Below are 20,420 nucleotides of genomic sequence, written 5' to 3' on the forward strand. Positions count from 1 at the left end.
ATAGGGGGGGCGGTGCCCCCAACCCCCCAATCAGGCCCTGCTCTGAACCCCGACCAAGGGGCCTGCACCTAGGGGATTTGGGGCCTGCCTTCTGCCACCCAGGAGCAGGGCCTAAGCCAACAAGGTCGGTTATCTCCCGAGGGGTCCAGACTGCGAGAGGGCACAGGCCCGGCTGAGGGCCCCCCCCATCCCCCCCAAGTGCACAAATTTTTGTCACCGGGCCTCTAGTATAGGATAATTTCTTTTGCACTTTCATTTATATTATACCTATCGGTATACCTATGAATACAAGAGTAATCCCTGACCACAAATGATTTATAATTTAACTTTTTTTAGTTTGCAAAGAAGCATATTGGACTAATTATCTAATTTAGGTAATTATGTAACCCTAACTTAAAATCTGAGATCTCCTATATTTACATATATTTTATCTTGACTGTTCAAAAACATACACAGCGAGGAGGCAGATACAGAGATGATCAAAATTTTGATGGAAATGAGAAACCCAAAAATAAATCTCAGCATTTGCTCTAACTCACAGTGGCTGGCACCCCATCGAGTTGTCGAGCTCCATGATTCGACACCAAGATCCCATCCAAACCATGTTTAACTGCCTCCCTGGCATCATCTCCTAGAAAGAGCAAGACAATCATCATAAGAAAAGACTACCTAACAGAAGGCTTAGCTTTAGGGGTCAAAGCATCAAAATCAAAGGGAACCTGATCTCACACATATATACCTTGCTAGGAACCCGTAGCACAGACATACTAAGGGTTAGATCTAGAATAGCAGATCTATGTTGGTCAAAAAAAGTTAGCAGTCATAACAATTTAATTATAAAATAAAATTATCAATAGACTGTAAATTGACATGCACCTAAATTTATTTATCCTCATAAGGAAGCATTCCTGCTAAGTATGTTTTATTCTTAATAAGATCATACCATTTAGCAGTTAGCAGAATTACTCCTCTACAATTTGGTTTTTTTTTTAATCTTTATTGTTGAAAGTATTACATATGTCCCCTTTTTTCCCCTACAATTTGGATAGCATAAAAGAATATATAGCCTGTTTGGCTCAGTGGATAGAGCATCAGCCTGCAGACTGAAGGGTCCTGGGTTTGATTCCGGCAAGGGTACATGCCCGGGTTGTAGGCTCAATCCCCAGTAGGGGGCAAGCAAGAGGTAGCCAATCAATGATTCTCTCTTATCATTGATGTTTCTATCTCTTTCTCCCTTTCCCTTCCTCTCTGAAATCAATAAAAGTTAAAAAATTTTAAAAAAGAATATATAATTGGCAAGCACTTTAACAGGTAATGAACAACTCTAATTCAAAAACCTTTTTTAATACAAAGTTATAACTTCAATACTTATTTTAATTTATAACTTCAATACTTATTTTAATTTATAACTTCAATAATTATTTTAATTCTATAATTAAGTGTATTGTACCCATTGAATTACATAAGAATCTAATATTAAAATTATGTTTCTTCTCTAATTATGCTTCAAAATAGATTGATTTCTAAAAATACAATTTTAAAAGAGATTAACATTCTCTTAAATCAACTTCCAAAATATATTTTATATTTCATATTTGTTATTGTTTTTACAGTTTTGCACCTTATTTTATACATTAGGATTAAAGGAGATGACATAAGGGGGTTACATGAAATCCATTCGTGGTAGATTAGGGAGGAAGGAGAAAGCAAAGTGAGCAAATCTCTGGGATTGAATAAAAAGTAAAACAAATAAACACATAATTTTATATTGGTGGGCACAGAATAGTTAACAGTTAACAATTAACATCTATAATAATAAAAGCATAATATGCTAATTAGACCGAACATCCTTCTAGACGTCCTTCTGGAAGACCTTCCGGATTAAGCCGGGGCTGCGAGGGAAGCCAGTGCTGGCAGCTGGGGGAAGGAAGGCCTACTCTTGCACGAATTTTGTGCATTGGGCCTCTAGTGATAACAATAACAATGAGGGGTTCTGTGGTCTCCTGCTCTGGTAGGTCTGGAAAAAGCAAATTACCCTGACATTACAAAGATATGTTATCATAGATGCAAAAAGTCAATAGACAGGCCCTAGCAAGTTTGGCTCAGTGGACAGACCCTTGACCTGCAGACCAAAGGTCCCAAGTTTCTATTCTGGTCAAGGGCACTACATACCTAGGTTGCAGGTTCCTTCCCGGCGGGGGCCCTGGTCAGGGGGTGTGCAGCAGGCAACCAATTGATGTGTTTCTCTCACACTGATATTTCTCTCTGTTTTCCCTCTCTCTTCTACTCTCTAAAAATCAAAGGAAAAATATCCTTGGGTGAGGATTAAAAAAAAAAAAAAGACAACAGACAGGCTCAATTAAGGTAAAGATGGACCTTTGTAAAGGAAGATACTGGCCTGGGACATGACTACCCGCCATGACTTGCTTTTAGTTAGGAAGTTTAATTTCAGCCCATCCTATGCGGTTACCTTAGGTCTCTGAATTTGTAAGGCCCATCATGCAGGCCTCCTCTGAGTTTGTCAATTTTAGCATGTAGCTCCTTTTCCTCCACACATTTCCATTTTGGTAATAAATTAATCCAAAAGATGCACTGATGACCAACCATTGATTTGGATAGTGTGGTCCACTGTGCTAGGAAGGCTCATTTCTGGGAAGTTAGCATTTGTCTTGCCGAACAATAGACCACTGAAAATCGGGCAAGACCATAACCTTGGATGGAAGTCAAGGCCAAATTTTTCTCAAAAGTGAAAAGCAGGTAAATGGGAGGCCATCAGGTCTATGGGCCTTCATTAAGAAAAACATTCTGCATCACTTCTAACCAATATTTTGCTGTTTGTCTCACTTCTCTGTATTTTGCATCTAGTGTAACATTGACTTATAGCTTGAGGGCACACCATATACCTCTTCAGTTTTCATAATTTGACCAACTATATTTTATATTTTAAACTATTATTCTCAGCATGTTCCCAATAACAAACCATTTGCTAACAGAATAATGAAAGTAATGCTAGTTCTCAAGTTTACAAAAATAGTTGGTTCAAGGTTGTAATGAAAATCATAATTTGGGAACTTAAGCAGATGGGTACAGAAAATTGTACATATTTATTAATTCCCAATGGAGATCAAGGGGAGACCTGATTAAGAATAATAAGAAAGATTCACAGGAGAACCTGGAATTCTGATTGTTTTCAAATGTTATGCTTAAACACCATTTCCACACTGTTTCACAGAATACTAGATTTTAAATATTTCCATATTTTAAAGTGATGCTAGTATTACTTTTCTTCTAAAGTTATAGGTATATGAAAATGTTAAACCCATGTTTTATGGACTGAATGTGTGCATCCCCCCAAAAGCCTTGGGTTGCAGCCCTAACTTCCAAAGTGATAGTCTTTGGGGAATATTTAAGGTTAGATGAAGTCATGAAGGTGGGGCTCTCTTGATGGTATTAGTACCCTTATAAGAAGAAACCAGAGAACTTGCTCCCCAACCCTTCTATGTCCCCACAAAGAAGAGGTCATGTGAGCACACAGTGAAAAGGGGGCCTCTGAACCCAAGGAGAGAGCCTGCACCAGAGAATAAGCCTGGTGGAACCCTAATCTCAGAATTCCAGCCTCCTACATTGTAAGAAAATAAATTTCTATTGTTTAGGCCATCCAGTCTGTAGCATTTTGTTATGGCAGCCAAGCTGACAAAGACATCATGTCATCATGTCCTTGTTGCTCTTATCAGATCCAACTTTAATGCTGTTGTCAGATCCTTTAATGCTATGACAAACCCTAAAAGGCAATGAAATAGTATGAAAGGTGTTCTGATATATAAGTATCAGTGTTTAGTAACTACTTGCTATGTTATCTATTTGCCTTTAAGCCCGAGTTATTATGCATTTATTATATTCTGATAAATCATTGATATTCTACATTTTTTCATATTAAATATGAAACCTAATGTTTCTAGGAGACTGTTTTGGCTGTTTTATTCCAAGCATGCATTTCATCTTGTGAGATCTTACTGGCAATTTTTGAGTCACTCATAAGGAAAAGGCCCTAGCTTCAAGATTGAAAGATGATGGTTTTCCCAACCCTAACAACTAATGCATATTTTACATTTTAATGTTGCTTTATATTTGGACCATATGTGTTTTATTACAGCTCTTTCTTTTCCTAGATTTCTAATTGCCTTCCTTTCCTTTTTTCTCCATTTATCATGAGACTTAAAAAAAATATTTATTGTTGAAAGTATTACAGATGTCCCCCTTTTCTCCCCATTGACCCCTTCACCCTGCACACACCCCCAGACCTTCACCAAACTATTGTCTGTGTCCATGGGTTATGCATATATGCATGTAATTTCTTTGGTTAATCTCTCCCTACCCCTGACCCATCTTCCCTCTGAGATTCATCAGACTTTAGAGCAGCAGTTCTCAACCTGTGGGTCACGACACCTTTGGGGGTCAAACAACCCTTTCACAGGGGTTGTCTAAGACCATCAGAAAACACATATATAATTACATATTGTTTTTGTGATTAATCACTATGCTTTAATTATGTTCAATTTGTAACAATGAAATTGGGGGTCACCACAACATGAGGACCTGTATTAAAAGGTCGCGGCATTAGGAAGGTTGAGAACCACTGCTTTAAAGTATCCTCAAATCCTTCAAACCTTTAATTTACTCTAACCTACTCAGAGCACCTTATTTTCCCTCTGAAGACACCTCCCCTCCCCTCTGGCCTTCCTACTCTATCCTGTTCTGATTACTCTGCCTACTGCCACCTCATCCTATAGATTGCTCCTACTCTCTCCGAGTTGCATCTCTTGTAGTCAAGTTTATGCATTCATTTGGTTTATGGTCTCCCTTGTTACAGTACATTCCTTTGTAACTTTCTAAACAGAAGAAGCTAAATGTACAGGTCACTTAAATGACTTCTCTTGTGTCTAAATAATTGGATTAGATCCAATATTCTACACTGAAAAATCTTTTTACTTAGGCTCTTAAAGTCATTACTCCTTTGTCTTCAAGTGCCCATTGTTGTTGACAAGCAGATTGAAGCAAGTTTGACTCCCATTCCTCTGTAAGTAACCCATTTTATGTTTCTTCTCTCTCTTTACACACATTTCCCCCTTGAAATTTCACGAGATGTAATAAGCAGTGTTTGTTCTTTCATTGTAGTGGCCTATGTCTCTAGCATTCAGGCATGTTTGTCTTTACTAATTTCCTCCCTGTCTCCTTCTTTTACTTTTTTATCTGAAGACCTTGTCAATTGAACACTGGACATTTAAAGGGTTTTCAAGCCTCTCCTTCATTTAATCATATTTTGTTTCTATTTGTCTTGTTGCTGTTTGACATTTTGGGAAATGTCATTAACCTTATTATTCAATTCAAAATTTCATTTTTAATTCAAGAAATTATATTTTTAAAATATTTGGTAGATTCTTTTTATATTCTGGTTTTCTTTTCATGGCAGGCTTTTCTTTATTAGGTATATTTTCAGCTTCTTTTAGTCTATCATTTGGAACTTTTAAATTTATTTTTCTTGTTTTTACAGTGGTTCTCAACCTTCTTAATGCCGCGACCCTTTAATACAGTTCCTCATGTTGTGGTGACCCCCAACCATAAAATTATTTTCATTGCTACTTCATAACTGTAATTTTGCTACTGTTATGAATCGTAATGTAAATATCTGATATGCAGGATGTATGTTCATTGTTACAAATTGAACATAATTAAAGCATAGTGATTAATCACAAAAACAATATGTAATTATATATGTGTTTTCCAATGGTCTTAGGTGACCCCTGTGAAAGGGTCTTTCGACCCCCAAAGGGATCGCGACCCACAGGTTGAGAACCGCTGCTCTAGAGTCAACTTTTCTATAGACTTATCTTGGTCTTTTATGTTTTGATTTTTCTGATATGCCTTATAATGCTAAATCCTCCATTTTTATTTAAGGGAGAAAGGTTGGGGAGTTACTATAGCCTCCTGGGCTATTTTGAAAATCACATTAATTTTTGCCGAGTCTTTGCCTAGAGTAGAAATTCTTTCTTGGAGAATCATGTGGGACAAGGCAAGGAATATTAACTAAGGGACCATTGGACTATGAATTCTTTAAGTGTCAGAATGAGGATAACATCCTGTCATACTGTAAATGTTATCCACCCATAGGGTATCCCAGAACCCCAATACATAAACATTTGAAAAATGGTGCTCTAAAGACACAGCCTTACTACAGTGCTATCCAGTAGAACTTTCTCTGATGTCAATTTTCCAGCTCTGCCCAGTTCCACACAGTAGCTACTAGCCACATGTAACTCTTAAGTAATTGGAATGGTGCAGTGTGACTGAGGAACTGGAACTTTACTTTTATTTAACTTTAATTAACTTAGCCACATTTGGCAAGTGGCTGCCATATCGGACAGATCAGCTTTAATGTGTGCCTGATTGTGCTTAGTCTAATAAAGAGGATTTAAAAAGACTAGGTGTATACATAAATCACCTTAACAAACAATATAAAATATACTTAGAATTGTTGTGGTTTGCTCTGGTTATCTGGTTTTGTGTATGAGTCTCAAGCAGCAAATCAAAAGTAAAAACAAAAAGTAAAAATATACGAACTATAATATTTTATGAACCCCATCATTGAGGATGTATGCAGTCCTCCAATTTATACTCGGATGTCTGCCACCATATAGTTGCAACCTGTGTTTTGGAAAAATTAATATTATCAATAAACAGATCATCTACAGTATAAAAAAGTGATTAACTGCTTAGGCTTAGTTGTCAGACCACATGGATTTAAATCCCATATCTGCTTGTTATGTAAGTGGCAAGTTATTTCACTTCTCTGCATATCAGTGTTCTGACCCATAAAACGGGGATAATAATCCACATAAGATTGGTTTGTGGATTAAGTTAATTGAATGATTATTTAGAGTAACATCAGGTAAATATTAACTATTATTATCTTCATCCTCTGGTATGGGAAGCATAAATTTAAATGACAAATAGGTAAAGGAAGATTTATTTGCTGGATGCTTTGGCAAGCCTGAGTTTTATTTATAGCAACAAAATCTTCATTTTAGTAAGGATTAAGATTACAAACAGCCTTTCATTTAAAGAAAGTGCTATTTAAGTAACAGTTTGTTATCTTCTATCATTTCAAGTAACTCCCCATGTTTTTCTAGGCAGTGCTGGGAATGTAGGAAATGGCTTGCTGGGAAGATAGGATCATGAATATCTAGGAAAGAAAGAAGAGAGAGAGAGAGAGAGAGAGAGAGAGAGAGAGAGAGAGAGAGAGAAAGGAAAGAAGAAGAGAGGGAGGGAGGGAGGGAGGGAGGGAGAGAGAGAAAGGAAGGAAGATTTCAGTGGACACGAGCCTCTTTTGTTAGCAACTTAAACACTGTCCACAGTTTTACATTTTATGTTAACCTAGAGAGAAAACAATGTTGCCTTAATGAGACGTTCAAAATGTTCTGATTCAGGAAAATGTTCCTGAGGCTTTGATATTTCCATTAATCCTTAGAGCTTACTACTATGGCATTCCATATTTGTTCATTTGTCAGTCACTACCTTAATTGGGTGCGAACAGTGGTCAATAGGGAATAGCAGTGTTCGCTATCTTATTAGTGCATTCTTTCTATATGGAATCTAAAATACCAAAGTGAAATGCAAATACTCAAGATTTACCCTCAAGCCCTTGGAGCTTTGGGCGCAGGCCTCTGCGCTACCTTACAGGAGCTTAGTAAGTAAATTCTAGACACAAGGCAGCGTCTGAAACACAATCAGGAGCATGTGAGTGAATGTCCTTGGAGGCTGTCTTTAAAAACTGCACATAGAAAAAAAGCTGGTTAGAGCACAGTTTCTGCAAAACAAAAAGCCATTTTGGAAGTGAGACAACCTAGTTTTAAAAAGATTTTTAATTAAAAAAACAAACCCTCTAAAACGCATTATGTTTTTGCTCATAAAGGCCTTTGCTCATTAGCATGCGTTCTGGCGAAGACCAAGTCCTGTCTCAAATACATGCTTGGAGTTTGTGTTGAAGTTTTCCAAGGGCAGAGTTTAACCACAGCAAGAGATTACATCTTCTTCTCCAAGTTGCTTTCGTTAAAAATGCCATTCTTAAAATGGTGGCAAGGGGAATGTTTTATTGATATCTTTCCAGTTGCCTGTGATTTCATGTGCCTGCAAACATAACCTGTGTCTTTCTGGTAAAAGGTCAATCCCTGGGACTTCTGGATGAAAATCTGTGGAAGGATGAACACTAGAGTTCCCAGAACCTGCACTGCTGCCCCTGGGTCCCTTCCCCCACGCCAAACTGAGCATATGCAGTGTTGTCATGGAAATGATTCTTGTTTGTTAATTAAATGAAATAAGTAGCTACAGAGAAACTAGACAATGTAAACCATACATGCATGAATAAGTTATTTCCTTTCAAATGCCAAATGTCCCAACTCTCTCTTGCTTTTGAGCTCTCTCTAAAGCAATAGGCTCATAGAGTTTTCATAGATTACTCATATAGTTTTTTGTTTGTTTTTAATTTAATTTTATTGTTTAAAGTATTAGAGATAGTAGTACATATGTCTCTCTTTTTTTTTCCCCCCATTGACCTTCCCCCGGCCTCCCCTACCCCCCGGCACATGCCCTCATCCCCGCCCACACCCCCCCCCCCAGTGTCTTGTGTCTATTGGTTATGCTTATAAGCATGCATACAAGTCCTTCAGTTGATCTCTTGCCTCCCCCCCTCAACACTCCCCACCAGCCTTCCCACTGTAATTTGACAGTCTGTTCAATGCTTCTCTGCCTCTGTATCTATATAGTTTTCATTGAAGATTTTATTAAATCAACATTTGAGCTATCTACTATGTGCAAGACATTATGAAAATGTGTGGAAGCAAATCACATGATCCATGTGGATGAGAATCAATGGTGGTGGTAGTTCTAGGTAAGATGACTGCAGAATGAAGTTCTAGAAGCCAAAATATTTTTTAACATAACACATGATAGAAAGTCTAAGTCAATAGATTTCCATCATCTCCTAGAGGGCAAAGTTGTAGAAAATGATATATATTTGGGACCTTAAGTTGAAAAGTTAAAAAATTAAATAGCCTCATTCATCTCATTCTTATATTTGTTCCCTATTTTACATGGAAAAATGTGGGACTATACTAAATTTTATTCTTTCTTGGTGTTTTCAAGCCAGTTTCCCTAGGCCACCTCTGTGATGAGAGTAAATTAAATGCTGGAAACTACACCAATTTTCTAATTCAGTTATACCCTCTTACTTATTTCAGGTCAGCCACAGTTATCTCCTGCGTGAGCAACAACAGTTTCTCAAATGTGCTCTGTGATTCCCAATTTTGCCACATCCATCCACTAGATCCATTACACAAAATGTGATTTTTCTAAAATGCTAATCTGATGAGATTGCTTCCCTGATCAACACCCTTAGCAGTTCTCAAACATCGTAAAGTCTATATTCTCCAATACGGCTTACATGTTTTAAAATTAGTACTCATAGCTTCTTTCTTTTGCAATTATTTTAGTCTAAGAGTCATTTGACCTGATATCATAGCAAAACTCAAGCATCACCTTTCATTCTGAAATGAAACCTTCCTTAGCCCACTCTTATAATTGTTTACACTGTATTTTAAACTCAACCTTATAGTGCATAGATTTCTACCTCTGCACTTCTTATTGCACCCAAATTCTGTCTCTCCTACAAGAATAGGGTCAAGGACCTCAGATGATTATTATATTTTTTTTAATTTTAGCATAATAAATATTTATGTAATGAATGACTAAGTGAATAAATAAGTGAATGGATGAATGAATGAATGAGGCAGAACCTTCAGGGTAATGTTCTTAGGACCTAGACTTGAATGTAGTTACAGGAAGTAGCATTAATAATCGTGGATGACAATATGAATGGGAGTAAGTAAGTGAAGCTTGTTTAAAAGTGTCAGTAACACCAGGAACTCACTGAAGTTTAATTCTCAGAAACTGAACTAGAACAATGATCAACAGGAAAGAGTATAACAATATTTTTTAAAGCACAGATTAAGACAGATCTGGATTTAAACATATTTCCTCGACTTGAAAGTTTCATTAGGCCCATTCTTTTACTTTTATTAACTTCATTTCTGCATACCTAAGATTAAAAAGATAAAGTCAGTGGTGTGCCTGGAGCTTTATAAATAGGGGCCATGTGACTCACACTTATTCAAATAAAACCTGTAAAAAGGTTTTGATTCTAAATCATTGTTAAGCCTGAGGTTAGTTAATAGAATCTCTCATCCCAGAGCCACTTCCTTAAACATTTCCTTTTAAAATAATATGTTTTTGTCAGTTATCTATTTAGCCATACTGAAAGAAATATTTTCAAAGGCAAGAAAACATTTTTGCGGGTGAACACATTTACACTCCAAATTATTACAGTCACTGTATCTCCCTGTGGGATTGAATACATGTGGATACAGGGGAAGTAGTCAACTTCCTTAATACTCAAGGCTTGATAATTAAGGATTTTAATATCTTAGTCAATCATTCTTGGTTTTTTTTAAATATATATATTTTTTATTTCAGAGAGGAAGGGAGAGGGAGAGAGAGATAGAAACATCAATGATGAGAGAGAGTCATTGATCGGCTGTCTCCTGCACGCCCCTTACTGGGGATCGAGCCCACAACCAGGGCATGTGCCCTGACCAGGAATCGAACTGGTGACCTCTTCGTTTCTGGGTCAACACTCAACCGCTGAGCCACACCAGCCGGGCTTAGTCAATCATTCTTTATAGGGAGGTGACATGGGATTCACCACACTCTGAAATCAGTTCTCGTCATTGTTACTTGGAAGGAACAAGAGAAAAATATTAAGAGGCTCTTAAAACAGGTCTGGTTATCAGAATATAATCCTTGGGGCCCAGCCAGTGTACTCAGTGGTTGAGCATGGACCTATGAACCAGGAGGTCATGGTTCAATTCCCAGTCAGGGCACATGTCCAGTAGGGGGAGTGCAGGAGGCAGCTGTCAGTGATTCTCTCTCATCATTGATCATTGGTGTTCCTATCTCTCTCTCTATATATATATATATATATATATATATATATATATATTAAATGTCCTCCTTGGGGCTTCTCATTGGCCTAAGAGCAACTGTTGCAGCTTACAGCCAAAGCAAGACCTTCTATCTAGAGCTTGTCAAGCTCCATGACTTGATGACAGCTCCAAAAAAAGAAAAAAGGCAACAGTATCCTAATGCTTTAAAATGGGTGACTTCTTGCTTCATGGGAGTCCTGCTCCCTTTCAGTGCATTACCTAAGAATTTGGACATTAGTTACTCACTAACATCAAAAGGGTGAATTGAGAGATGGAATATCTCTTTTGTTGCCCATGTTAATTTTTCCTGATTATTTTCCCTTAAAAATGTCATGATCATATGCACAAAGGATCATAAAATCAGTGTGACGTCAAGTAGAGAAATAAACAAACCTCTCAAAATTCCTTTGGCAACAATTGGCAGCGATGTCAGCCCCCTCAGCCATTTAATGTCCTCCCAGCTGATGGATGGGTCTATAGCTTTTGCCACGTATGCAGCAAGGCCACTGGTGTCGCCAAAGTTTTCCTTTGGAGAAAATGCTAAATCATTGCTTTCAAAATTTTTCATCCTGAAATAAAGAGAGATATAAAATGAGAAACTCCTCAAAGATATCTTTACAATGACTCACTCAAAAGAAAAAGAAAAGTTACCCTTTTCACACCCATTGCTTGCTCACTCCTCAACCATCCAGAGCAGTGATTTTCAACCTTTTCCATTTCGTGGCACACATAAGCTAATTACTGACATTCTGTGGCACACCAAAAAATATATTTTTATTGGTCTGACAAAAGAAAATTGGTGTAATTTTGATTCATTCACACTGAACAGCTATTGTTGTGTTGGCTGTTGTCATTTTTTTTAATTTGATAATCTAAGGGAAAAAAGGTCAGTGCCTCTGACTAAATAGTCAGGTATTGCATGTTTTAAAAATTGCCCACTGGTTGAAAATCGCTCATCTATAGGTTGGTTGCAATCATATTTTCCTTTTTTAAATATAGTTTTATTGATTTCAGAGAGGAAGGGAAAGGGAGAGAGAGAGAATCATTGATGGCTGCTTCCTGCAAGCCCCCCACTGGAGATGGAGCACACAACCCTGCTAGCCAAACTTTTCTTTGGGTAAAAATATAGCTGTACATTGACCTCTGACTTAGTCATAACTCTTTCTTCCCTTGCGCTAGCTCTGCCATTGAATATAGAAAGGATCTTGGGGCCATAACTATAACAATTTTATATAAACCTAGAATTACATAGGCACACTATTTTAAAATTATTTTTAAGAGGATCATAAGATTTCCTTTAATATAAAACTAAGCTTAGTGCTTTTTACATTTTAGTGTACTTTCAGCTAAAATAACTGGTTGAGTAGCCTGGGTGGCATATACTATCAAAGAATATGAACATTCACATCCCACATAACTCTACTCAAGCCATTGGCAAAGTTTTCATGATAAGTATTAAACAGTAAGCTCTATAGTTTCATGGACTTAGGAGGCCCTTATACATCATTGAAAATTCTAGCTCCATGAGAGTCAGACTGGTATCCATCTATTTGTTGAGACTTGGTATGGATTTTAATACTTGAACATCTCTTTTGTAATCAAACCACTAAACTTGGTAATACTCGAACATCTCTTTTGTAATCAAACCACTAAAGGTCGTACATTTTATCACAGACTTTGGTCTTCCATTGTCATTCTAACTTGAATTAAGCTAACCTTCTGGTCAAGAAATATATCCGTATTATGGAGAGCTATTCCATTACTTAGAAATGATACTAAGTGATATTAAATCCCAAACTTTTAAGTAACATTGGTAATAAGTGAAAGGTCTGGTCTGTCACTCGCATAGCAAGACCAGAGGGGGAAAAAAAGAAAAACATCTGTATGTGTATATACTCTGCACAGCACCCACGCCCCTCCCAAACAGGCTACAGTGTTTCAGCAGAGGCGGGGTGAAAGGGTGAAATGGATAGGAAAAAACAGAAACATGGATAAAATTATATAAATAACTGTTGTTATTCTTGGACGGTGCAATGCAGATCAACACTTGAATGAATGTTGCCTTACAGAAATTTCAGTGCACAATGAAGCCTTGTTGTTACTCTCAAACGTTGTTCAAAGCCAGAAGCCAAGAAAAAGTTTTCAGATATCTTGACAGGGACCCGCGATGGAGTGTTTTACCAATGGCTCTGAAGAAAACCTCCGTGAATGCTATTTTTATTTGAATTATGACATATACACAAGAAACACTTAAAGCGGCTTCTGATAACCAAAGTATTCCATTTCGTAAGGAAGGAAGGGGGCAACATCCAAATAATAACATGATTACTTATGACTTAATTCTCGAATCCCAATCTATTTAATGAGCCAAAGGCAAGGGATAGAATTTCTTCTTTGTAAGGAACTCATTGTGCCTTGAATGTTCCTCAAATATACTTTTTAATCTAATATAGAAATTATTTTAGCTTTTAGTAAGTTAGCATCATAAAAACAGTAACAACTACTAAAAGAAAGTTAAACATTATTAAATCACCAATGGTAACACCAGCAATAAATATTGTAGGGAAATATGTGATATTATTTTATTATAGTTATTGATAATATGCCATTAAAGATAAAGCTACATGTCTCCATAGTGGGAAATAAAATAAAAAATAACAATCAGTAGAGCCTATGATATCAACTCAATATGAGAGAGACAGAGATTCATAATACATACAGGAATTGGTACATGGACCCCTAGCCTTTAATTTTGTGGTTAGGGAAACACTTATATTGAGAATATAGCCCTGCTAATCTCTTCCTCAATGTGGCTGGGCAGTTAAAAGAAAGTTTGAAGGAATGGGTTTTAAGTTTGAGTGCAAACCTTTGCTCAACTTCTTACTAGTCATGTTTTATTGGGTAAATCTCACATGATCAAATACAGTTCTATTTATTGACTCGGCATTACTTATTGAGCACCTATGTTTAGGGTAGACCAATAAATAAAACAGTGTAGACCAATAAATAAAACAGTTGATATTCTAGCAAGAAGAGACAGAAAATAAAAAATAAATATAATCAATAAGTAATTTATGGAGCAAGTTAGTTATAAGTGCTATAAAAAAATAAATGAAAAGGCCCTAGCAGAGTGGCTCAGTTGGAGAGTTGGAGCATTGTCTCGTACACCAAAAGGTTATGGGTTCGATCTCCTGTCAGGGTGTGCAACTGATCAATGTCTCTCTCTCTCTCTCTCTCTCTCTCTCTCTCTCTCTCTCTCTCTCTTTCTCTCTCTCTCTCTCTATTTCTCCCCCTCCTAAAACTCAATTTTAAAAAAATCTCTGCTGAAGATTTAAATAAATGAATAAATACATTTTAAAAAGTACTGCAGAATAAGAGGTAAGTGAGCGGGTAGAGGGTTGACTTGAAAATAAAATATGGTAATCAAATTTAGCCTCATTGAGAAGCTACCTTGTAGAAGAAATGAGCAGATCGGTGTTATTGGGTATGCTACTTGTTGCTGCTATAGCAAAAGATCACAAACCTAGAGGTTTTAAAATGACACAAACTTATTATATTACAGGTGTGGAGGCCAGACGTCCAGAATGACTCCCACTAGACTACACTCAAGGTGTGGATAAGGCCGTTCTCCTTCCAGCGGCTCTGGGAGAGAATCCCTTTCCTTGCCTGTCCCAGTTTCTAGAGATCACCTATGTTCCCTGACTCCAGATGACATCACTCCAACCTCTGCTTCCATCATCACCTCGCCTTCTCTGACTCAGACACTCCTGCCTCCCCCTCATGAAGACCCCTTCACTGCATTAAGTCTGTGAGATAACCCAGAATAATCTTCCCATCTCAGAGTCAATTTTGCCATGTACATAACATCTTCACAGGTTCCAAGGATTAGGACATGGACACACATGGGAGGTCCTCATTCCGTGTAACACAGTTATATTGTGAATGTTTTTCTAACCAAAGAATTCAGAGGCTATTGAGCCATATACCTAGTCCACCTTACAAATATTTCTCCCCAAATACTCTCCAAGATCCCCACACATACTGTGTCTCTATTCTGATCTCTACTGTTTATTTTCATTTTGCTTTCCCAATATAAAGACACGTAGACCCATCCCTGATATAAAAACATAGGAAAAGTGAAGAAGTGAGCGGTGCGTTGATTTGGGGGAAGGCTATTACAGGCAGAGGGAAGAATCAATTCTGAGGCCCTAAGGCACTAGCATGCCTGGTGTGTTGAAGGAAGAGTAGGGTTGCTAATGTGGCTCAGTGAGTAAAGGGTAGGTGTCATGATTTACCTTGATCATAGTCAATGATTGGAAGCTCCTTTTCTTCTCTTTCATCTGCCCTGGCGTTACACTAAAGAGCCAGATCTTTACCCAGAAAAAATGAACTGTCCCCTGGGGTGTGGAGACAGAAAAGGCCCTGCATCAGAGCCTCTGGCACCAGCCTAGGGAACTGGCTTCATTCCTGGGTTCTTCCAAGAGCAGATGAGTATTCTCCTAACCCCCCCCCCCCCACTTTCAGGAACCTCCGTGCCATGCAGAATGCACACACATGCATGTGTTTTGCATATAGACCAAGCAGAGATTACCAAACTCCTGAACTCTGGCTGGTCCCAGATGCCAAGAGTCAGAACCCTCCCCCACTGCGGCAGAGGAGGTAGCAAGGGCTGGAAGGAGCCACTGCTTTACAGACTCATTCTCCTCTGGATTTCCTGCCTCCCTCGCCTGCCAAACCTCACTCTGCAAAGCCCGGCTTCACCTTCTATGAGTCAGGTCAGCTGCGGAAAGAAACCTGATTTCATATCAGGCTGGAACAGAGGAGCTTTTCGGTTGCATGTGGCCTCAGGCGGAAGCCTGGGCCTCCCATTAGTGGGCTCTGCCTTCGACTGCTGAGTGTGGGCCGCGGGGAAGCCAACCAGAGGAGCTGGCCCTCCTGCAGTCCACCAGGACCAGCAATGCCAGAGGGCGCTCTGGGGGTGCGGCACCCAGCCCTGGGGTGTTTCCTGCGTTCTCAGTGATCTGGGCGTATTGCTCATTATTTGATCATCTGTAGACGGGAGGTGTGACAAGCCACTCCTGTGCACATGGACAGCTGAAAAGAGCCTCTGTCTCATGGTCTGGTGGGTCATCTGGGTGGGAGCCCGGGAGCAAAGGAAAAGGGGGGGAAGCAAATCCTACTCCTGACTGAGTGGCGTGGCACCGAAGGAGCAAGACATAGCAGCCAGAAGCAGCAACTGTGTCATCTCCCACGTCTAAGTACCTGCCACTCTGAACACCTTTTGTCATCCAGAGTGAGAAAGTGCTTCTAAAGCTGCAGAAATAACACTACTGTTGTTGTTATTATTGTTGTTAGTCATATTAACAGGAGGAGGGGGAAAGCAGCAAACTCCTTTTGAAATGGCAAAAGGAAAATAATGAGGAATGTTTCCTGTTAGAATCCTTGAGTGGCATACTAATTTTAGAAAGTCAAAGGTAATCAAAACAGAGAAATAATGTGAATACAGATCTCATTGTAGGGAAATTTGAAGCCATCTACTTTCTGATGAATTTGGCAAAACGTAGGAATATGTCAGGGGCCTTTTACTTTTATTTTCTTAGAAAGACAGGGTGTCTGGGTAACCCTGGTCTGAGAAACAGAAGGCAGGTCTGATGGGAGAGCACTTTCTCCTTCTGTCATTGGCCACTGAAGGTACCACATGCATAAATAATATCCTAAACCTGCTGGAGGTTGAGAACATCGCACAGCTACTTTACATAGGGCTCAGCAGCAAGATTTGATGCACAATAGTTTATACCCAGTTAGGTACGTACTCAGCAAAGCTATAGGACAGTTGTGTGACACCCAGGACTGTATATGGACTTATGTGCTGGTTGCAATACATCCTATTCTATAACATATGTGGAATTCCTGGCTTCCAACAGTCTTCGTGACCTTCTATGGAATGCTGAATTGATTTTAAATCTTCCAGATTTGGGAGCTTTTAGAAGGGTTAACGTTACATGTAGCCAGAGTAAGCAACAGCCCATGTAAATGAGGTCTAGGATCCAAAGAAGGCATCCCTTGTTGTTTCCTACCCTCCCATGGAGGCTTTGAAATCCCATCATCAAAATGTCTTCCAAGCCCTGACTGGGTTGGCTCAGTGGATGGAGCATCGGCCTGCAGACTGAAGGGTCACAGGTTTGATTCAAGTCAAGGGCATGTACCTTGGTTGGGGGCACATCCCCAGTAGGAGGCAGCTGATCGATGTTTCTCTCTCATCGATGTTTCTAGCTCTCTATCCCTCTCCCTTCCTCTCTGTAAAAATCAATAAAATATATTTTTTAAAAAATGTCTTCCATTACAACTAATATGTTGATTCCTGTTCAAATGCATTTAGCCCTGAAGGTTATCAGTCACACATTGCTATGAACAATCAATCTTAGAGCAGATTTTTGTGGGAACTGGGGAAGGATAAAATAAAAGGGAAAAGAGATCTGTAGTTTAGGGAGGTTGGGGTCTTTCTTAGTAAACTCCACTGAAGTCTCAGCTTTACTAAAGATTATCCTAATTCTAAATTATTACAGGAAAAAGGACAATTCCCTGCTACTGCACAAGCTGACTGACCTAATGAAAACATCATTGTTCAGCCATAGATTACTAGACACATTGTTTATGCTAATATGAGTGAGTGAATGAATGAATGAACCTGGGAATATATGAATTAATGTTCACCTATGATTATGTAGGGATATTGCAGCCCTGGCCAGGCAGGCTCAGTTGGTTAGAGCATTGTCCTGATACACCAAGGTTGTAGGCATCTACAAGAGTCAACCAATGAATGCATAAATGGGTGGAACAACAATCAATCTCTCTCTCTCTCATTCAAATCAATAAATAAATTTAAAAAGAGGGCTATTGCTCAAAGAAGTAGTTGATGAGTGATCAAGCCTGTGGCTTCTTTTGTCTCTACTCTTTAAGTTTTCTTCAATCTTCCTAGCTCAGATACAATAAAAAATAAAAGTTACTAGGTGGTTCTGTGATTTAAACAAGACCTAGGATATTGGGATTACAATAAAATTATATCCTGGGCTATATTAAGTATCTTCTATCTATATGGCAATTCATATTTCTCCAAGCCCTTAATGTACTTTGATACATAACTGTATTTGACTTTTATAAGTATATGGGCAATTTCTATCCCTCTTTTATAGCTCAAGCATGTGACACCCACTAAATGGGTGTGATCTGCTGGAAATTATGGGGATATTTGGCAAGGACACTATCCCTAGAATCCAGACCCAATCAGCCCTAGACAAGATCCCTTTCAACCATACTTATGGTGCAACATTCTATGAAGAACCAATTCCCTAAGCCACTCACTTGGAAACTAGAGAAAACTTTTGGAACTGGCTCATGACAAGAGCAAAGAGAATTAGAAGAATATCTCAGGGGCCTAGGAGACCAGAGACCGATGGTTACCTGAGTTGTGGTGGCAGCTTGAACCTGTTTCGCACGTCGTCAAAGCGGTTGCCCAGATAAGGGGTGTCCACTGTCACAAATATGGCCTTGTAGCCCATCCGCTCGGCCCGCCGCACGAGCTGCTTGGTGACTTCACGGTCCTTGTAGATGTACAGCTGCAGCCAGCGAAGCGCCTCGCCACCGGCCTCTGCCACTTCTTCAATGGAGGAGGTGGCCCAGGAACTCAGCATCATGCCGGTTCCCAGTGACCTGCAGGCTGAGAAAGAAAGAAAGAGAGAGAGAGAGAGAGAGAGAGAGAGAGAGAGAAAGAAAGAAAGAAAGAAAGAAAGAAAGAAAGAAAGAAAGAAAGAAAGAAAGAAAGAAAGAAAGAAAGAAAGATCAAGGCAAGCCTGGTATTTCCCCACTCCAAATACTTCAGTTGTAGTTTAAGGGGTAAAGAATCTACAAGGGCAATTTGGCAAAAAGAAGTAAAATCTTTTAAAATTTAGAAATATTCATTTTTTCCCACACACTGTGAATTTATCTTGAAGACAAAAATGAGTCACTTAGCCAAAGGTGTGACAAATGTAAGATAAAAATGTCAGAAAAATCTGACATCTAACCTTAGGGGGTTGGATATAATATATCCATATTTCATATTTAAAATGAAATGTATACTCCATTAAAGGTAATATTTTTGTGATCATTAATTTGGTGTCAACTTGGCTAGGCCATGGTATCCAGATATTGGCTTAAGCATGTCTGGATGTTGCTGTGAAGTTGTTGTTTTTAGATGAGATTCACATTTAAATCAGCATACTTCGAGTAAGGCAAATTACTCTCCATGTGTGGATGGGCCTCATCTAATCAGTCAAAGGTCTTAAGGAAAGGACTGACCTTCCCTGAGGAAGAGGGAATTCTGTCAGCAGTCTTTCTTCAGACTCAAATTGCAACATCAACTTGTCTCTGGATCTCCATCCTGCCAGCTTACCTTACAGATTTTAGACTTGTCAGCCTTCACAAGTATATGAGACAATTCCTTAAGTAGTCAGATAGATAGATGATAGATAGATAGTTAGATATTCCTCTCTCTCTCTATAATTATATATAATATATAATTATATTATATAAATATTATATAATTAATATTATATAAATATTATATTTATATAATATTAGTATATTATATAAATATATATACTTATATATAAATATTTATATATTTAAATATATATAAATATTTTTATATATATAAAATATATATAATATTTTTAAATTTTAAACTTTTTAAAATTTATCTTTAAAAATTTTGATAAAGGTATACTCTACCATTTATGTTGCCTTTTAAAACTTTATAAAATACATATACTAGACACCCCGAGTAGAAAGTTTCCTCACATCCCTTTCAGCAAGATATCAAAAAATGAGCAAATAAATGAAACATTAGATAGATTACTCTATTTATCTCAGATAACTTGAAAGAACATCTCATCTAATAAAAGAGAAACATGCAAATTGACTGCACCTCTGCTACACCCAAGCCACACCCACCAGCCAATCAGAGCGACTATATTCAAAATAACCCAACCAAGATGGCTGCCGGCTGCCATGGAGCTGGAGCAAGCAGGAGGCTTGGTTGCCCTGGCAATGGAGGAAGCCAAGCTTCCCGCCTGCCCTGGCTGGCTGTGGCCTCCACTCAAGGCAACAAAGTTTCAATTATTATAGAAGATAAATAAATCCCAGATACCTGCTTCCAGCCAGCCTCCACTAGGAGTTTGGGTGGCTAGGGGCCGTGGCCAGCCTGCAAACAGCCATCAGCCCCTCACCCAGGATGGCCACACCCTAAATGGGTGAGGGTCCCCGCTGGGGCTTGGCCAGCCTGCAAAA

The 20,420-nt window shown here is 38.6% G+C and overlaps 1 protein-coding gene across 1 annotated transcript in view; it reads right to left on the reverse strand.

Annotated features, from left to right (window-relative positions):
• Positions 1-20,420, reverse strand: part of HAO1 (hydroxyacid oxidase 1) — a 64,472-nt gene that overhangs the window by 12,576 nt on the left and 31,476 nt on the right. Inside the window, exons 3-5 of the mRNA XM_006098384.2 lie at positions 18,555-18,810; positions 11,487-11,662; positions 540-631 (exon numbers count right to left, since the gene is read on the reverse strand). Of these exons, the coding sequence (XP_006098446.1) occupies positions 540-631; positions 11,487-11,662; positions 18,555-18,810 (524 nt within the window). The remainder of the gene's footprint in view (positions 1-539; positions 632-11,486; positions 11,663-18,554; positions 18,811-20,420) is intronic.

The sequence above is a fragment of the Myotis lucifugus genome, unplaced genomic scaffold, assembly GCF_000147115.1.
Source record: "Myotis lucifugus unplaced genomic scaffold, Myoluc2.0 scaffold_232, whole genome shotgun sequence".
In the NCBI taxonomy this organism is placed as follows: domain Eukaryota; kingdom Metazoa; phylum Chordata; class Mammalia; order Chiroptera; family Vespertilionidae; genus Myotis; species Myotis lucifugus.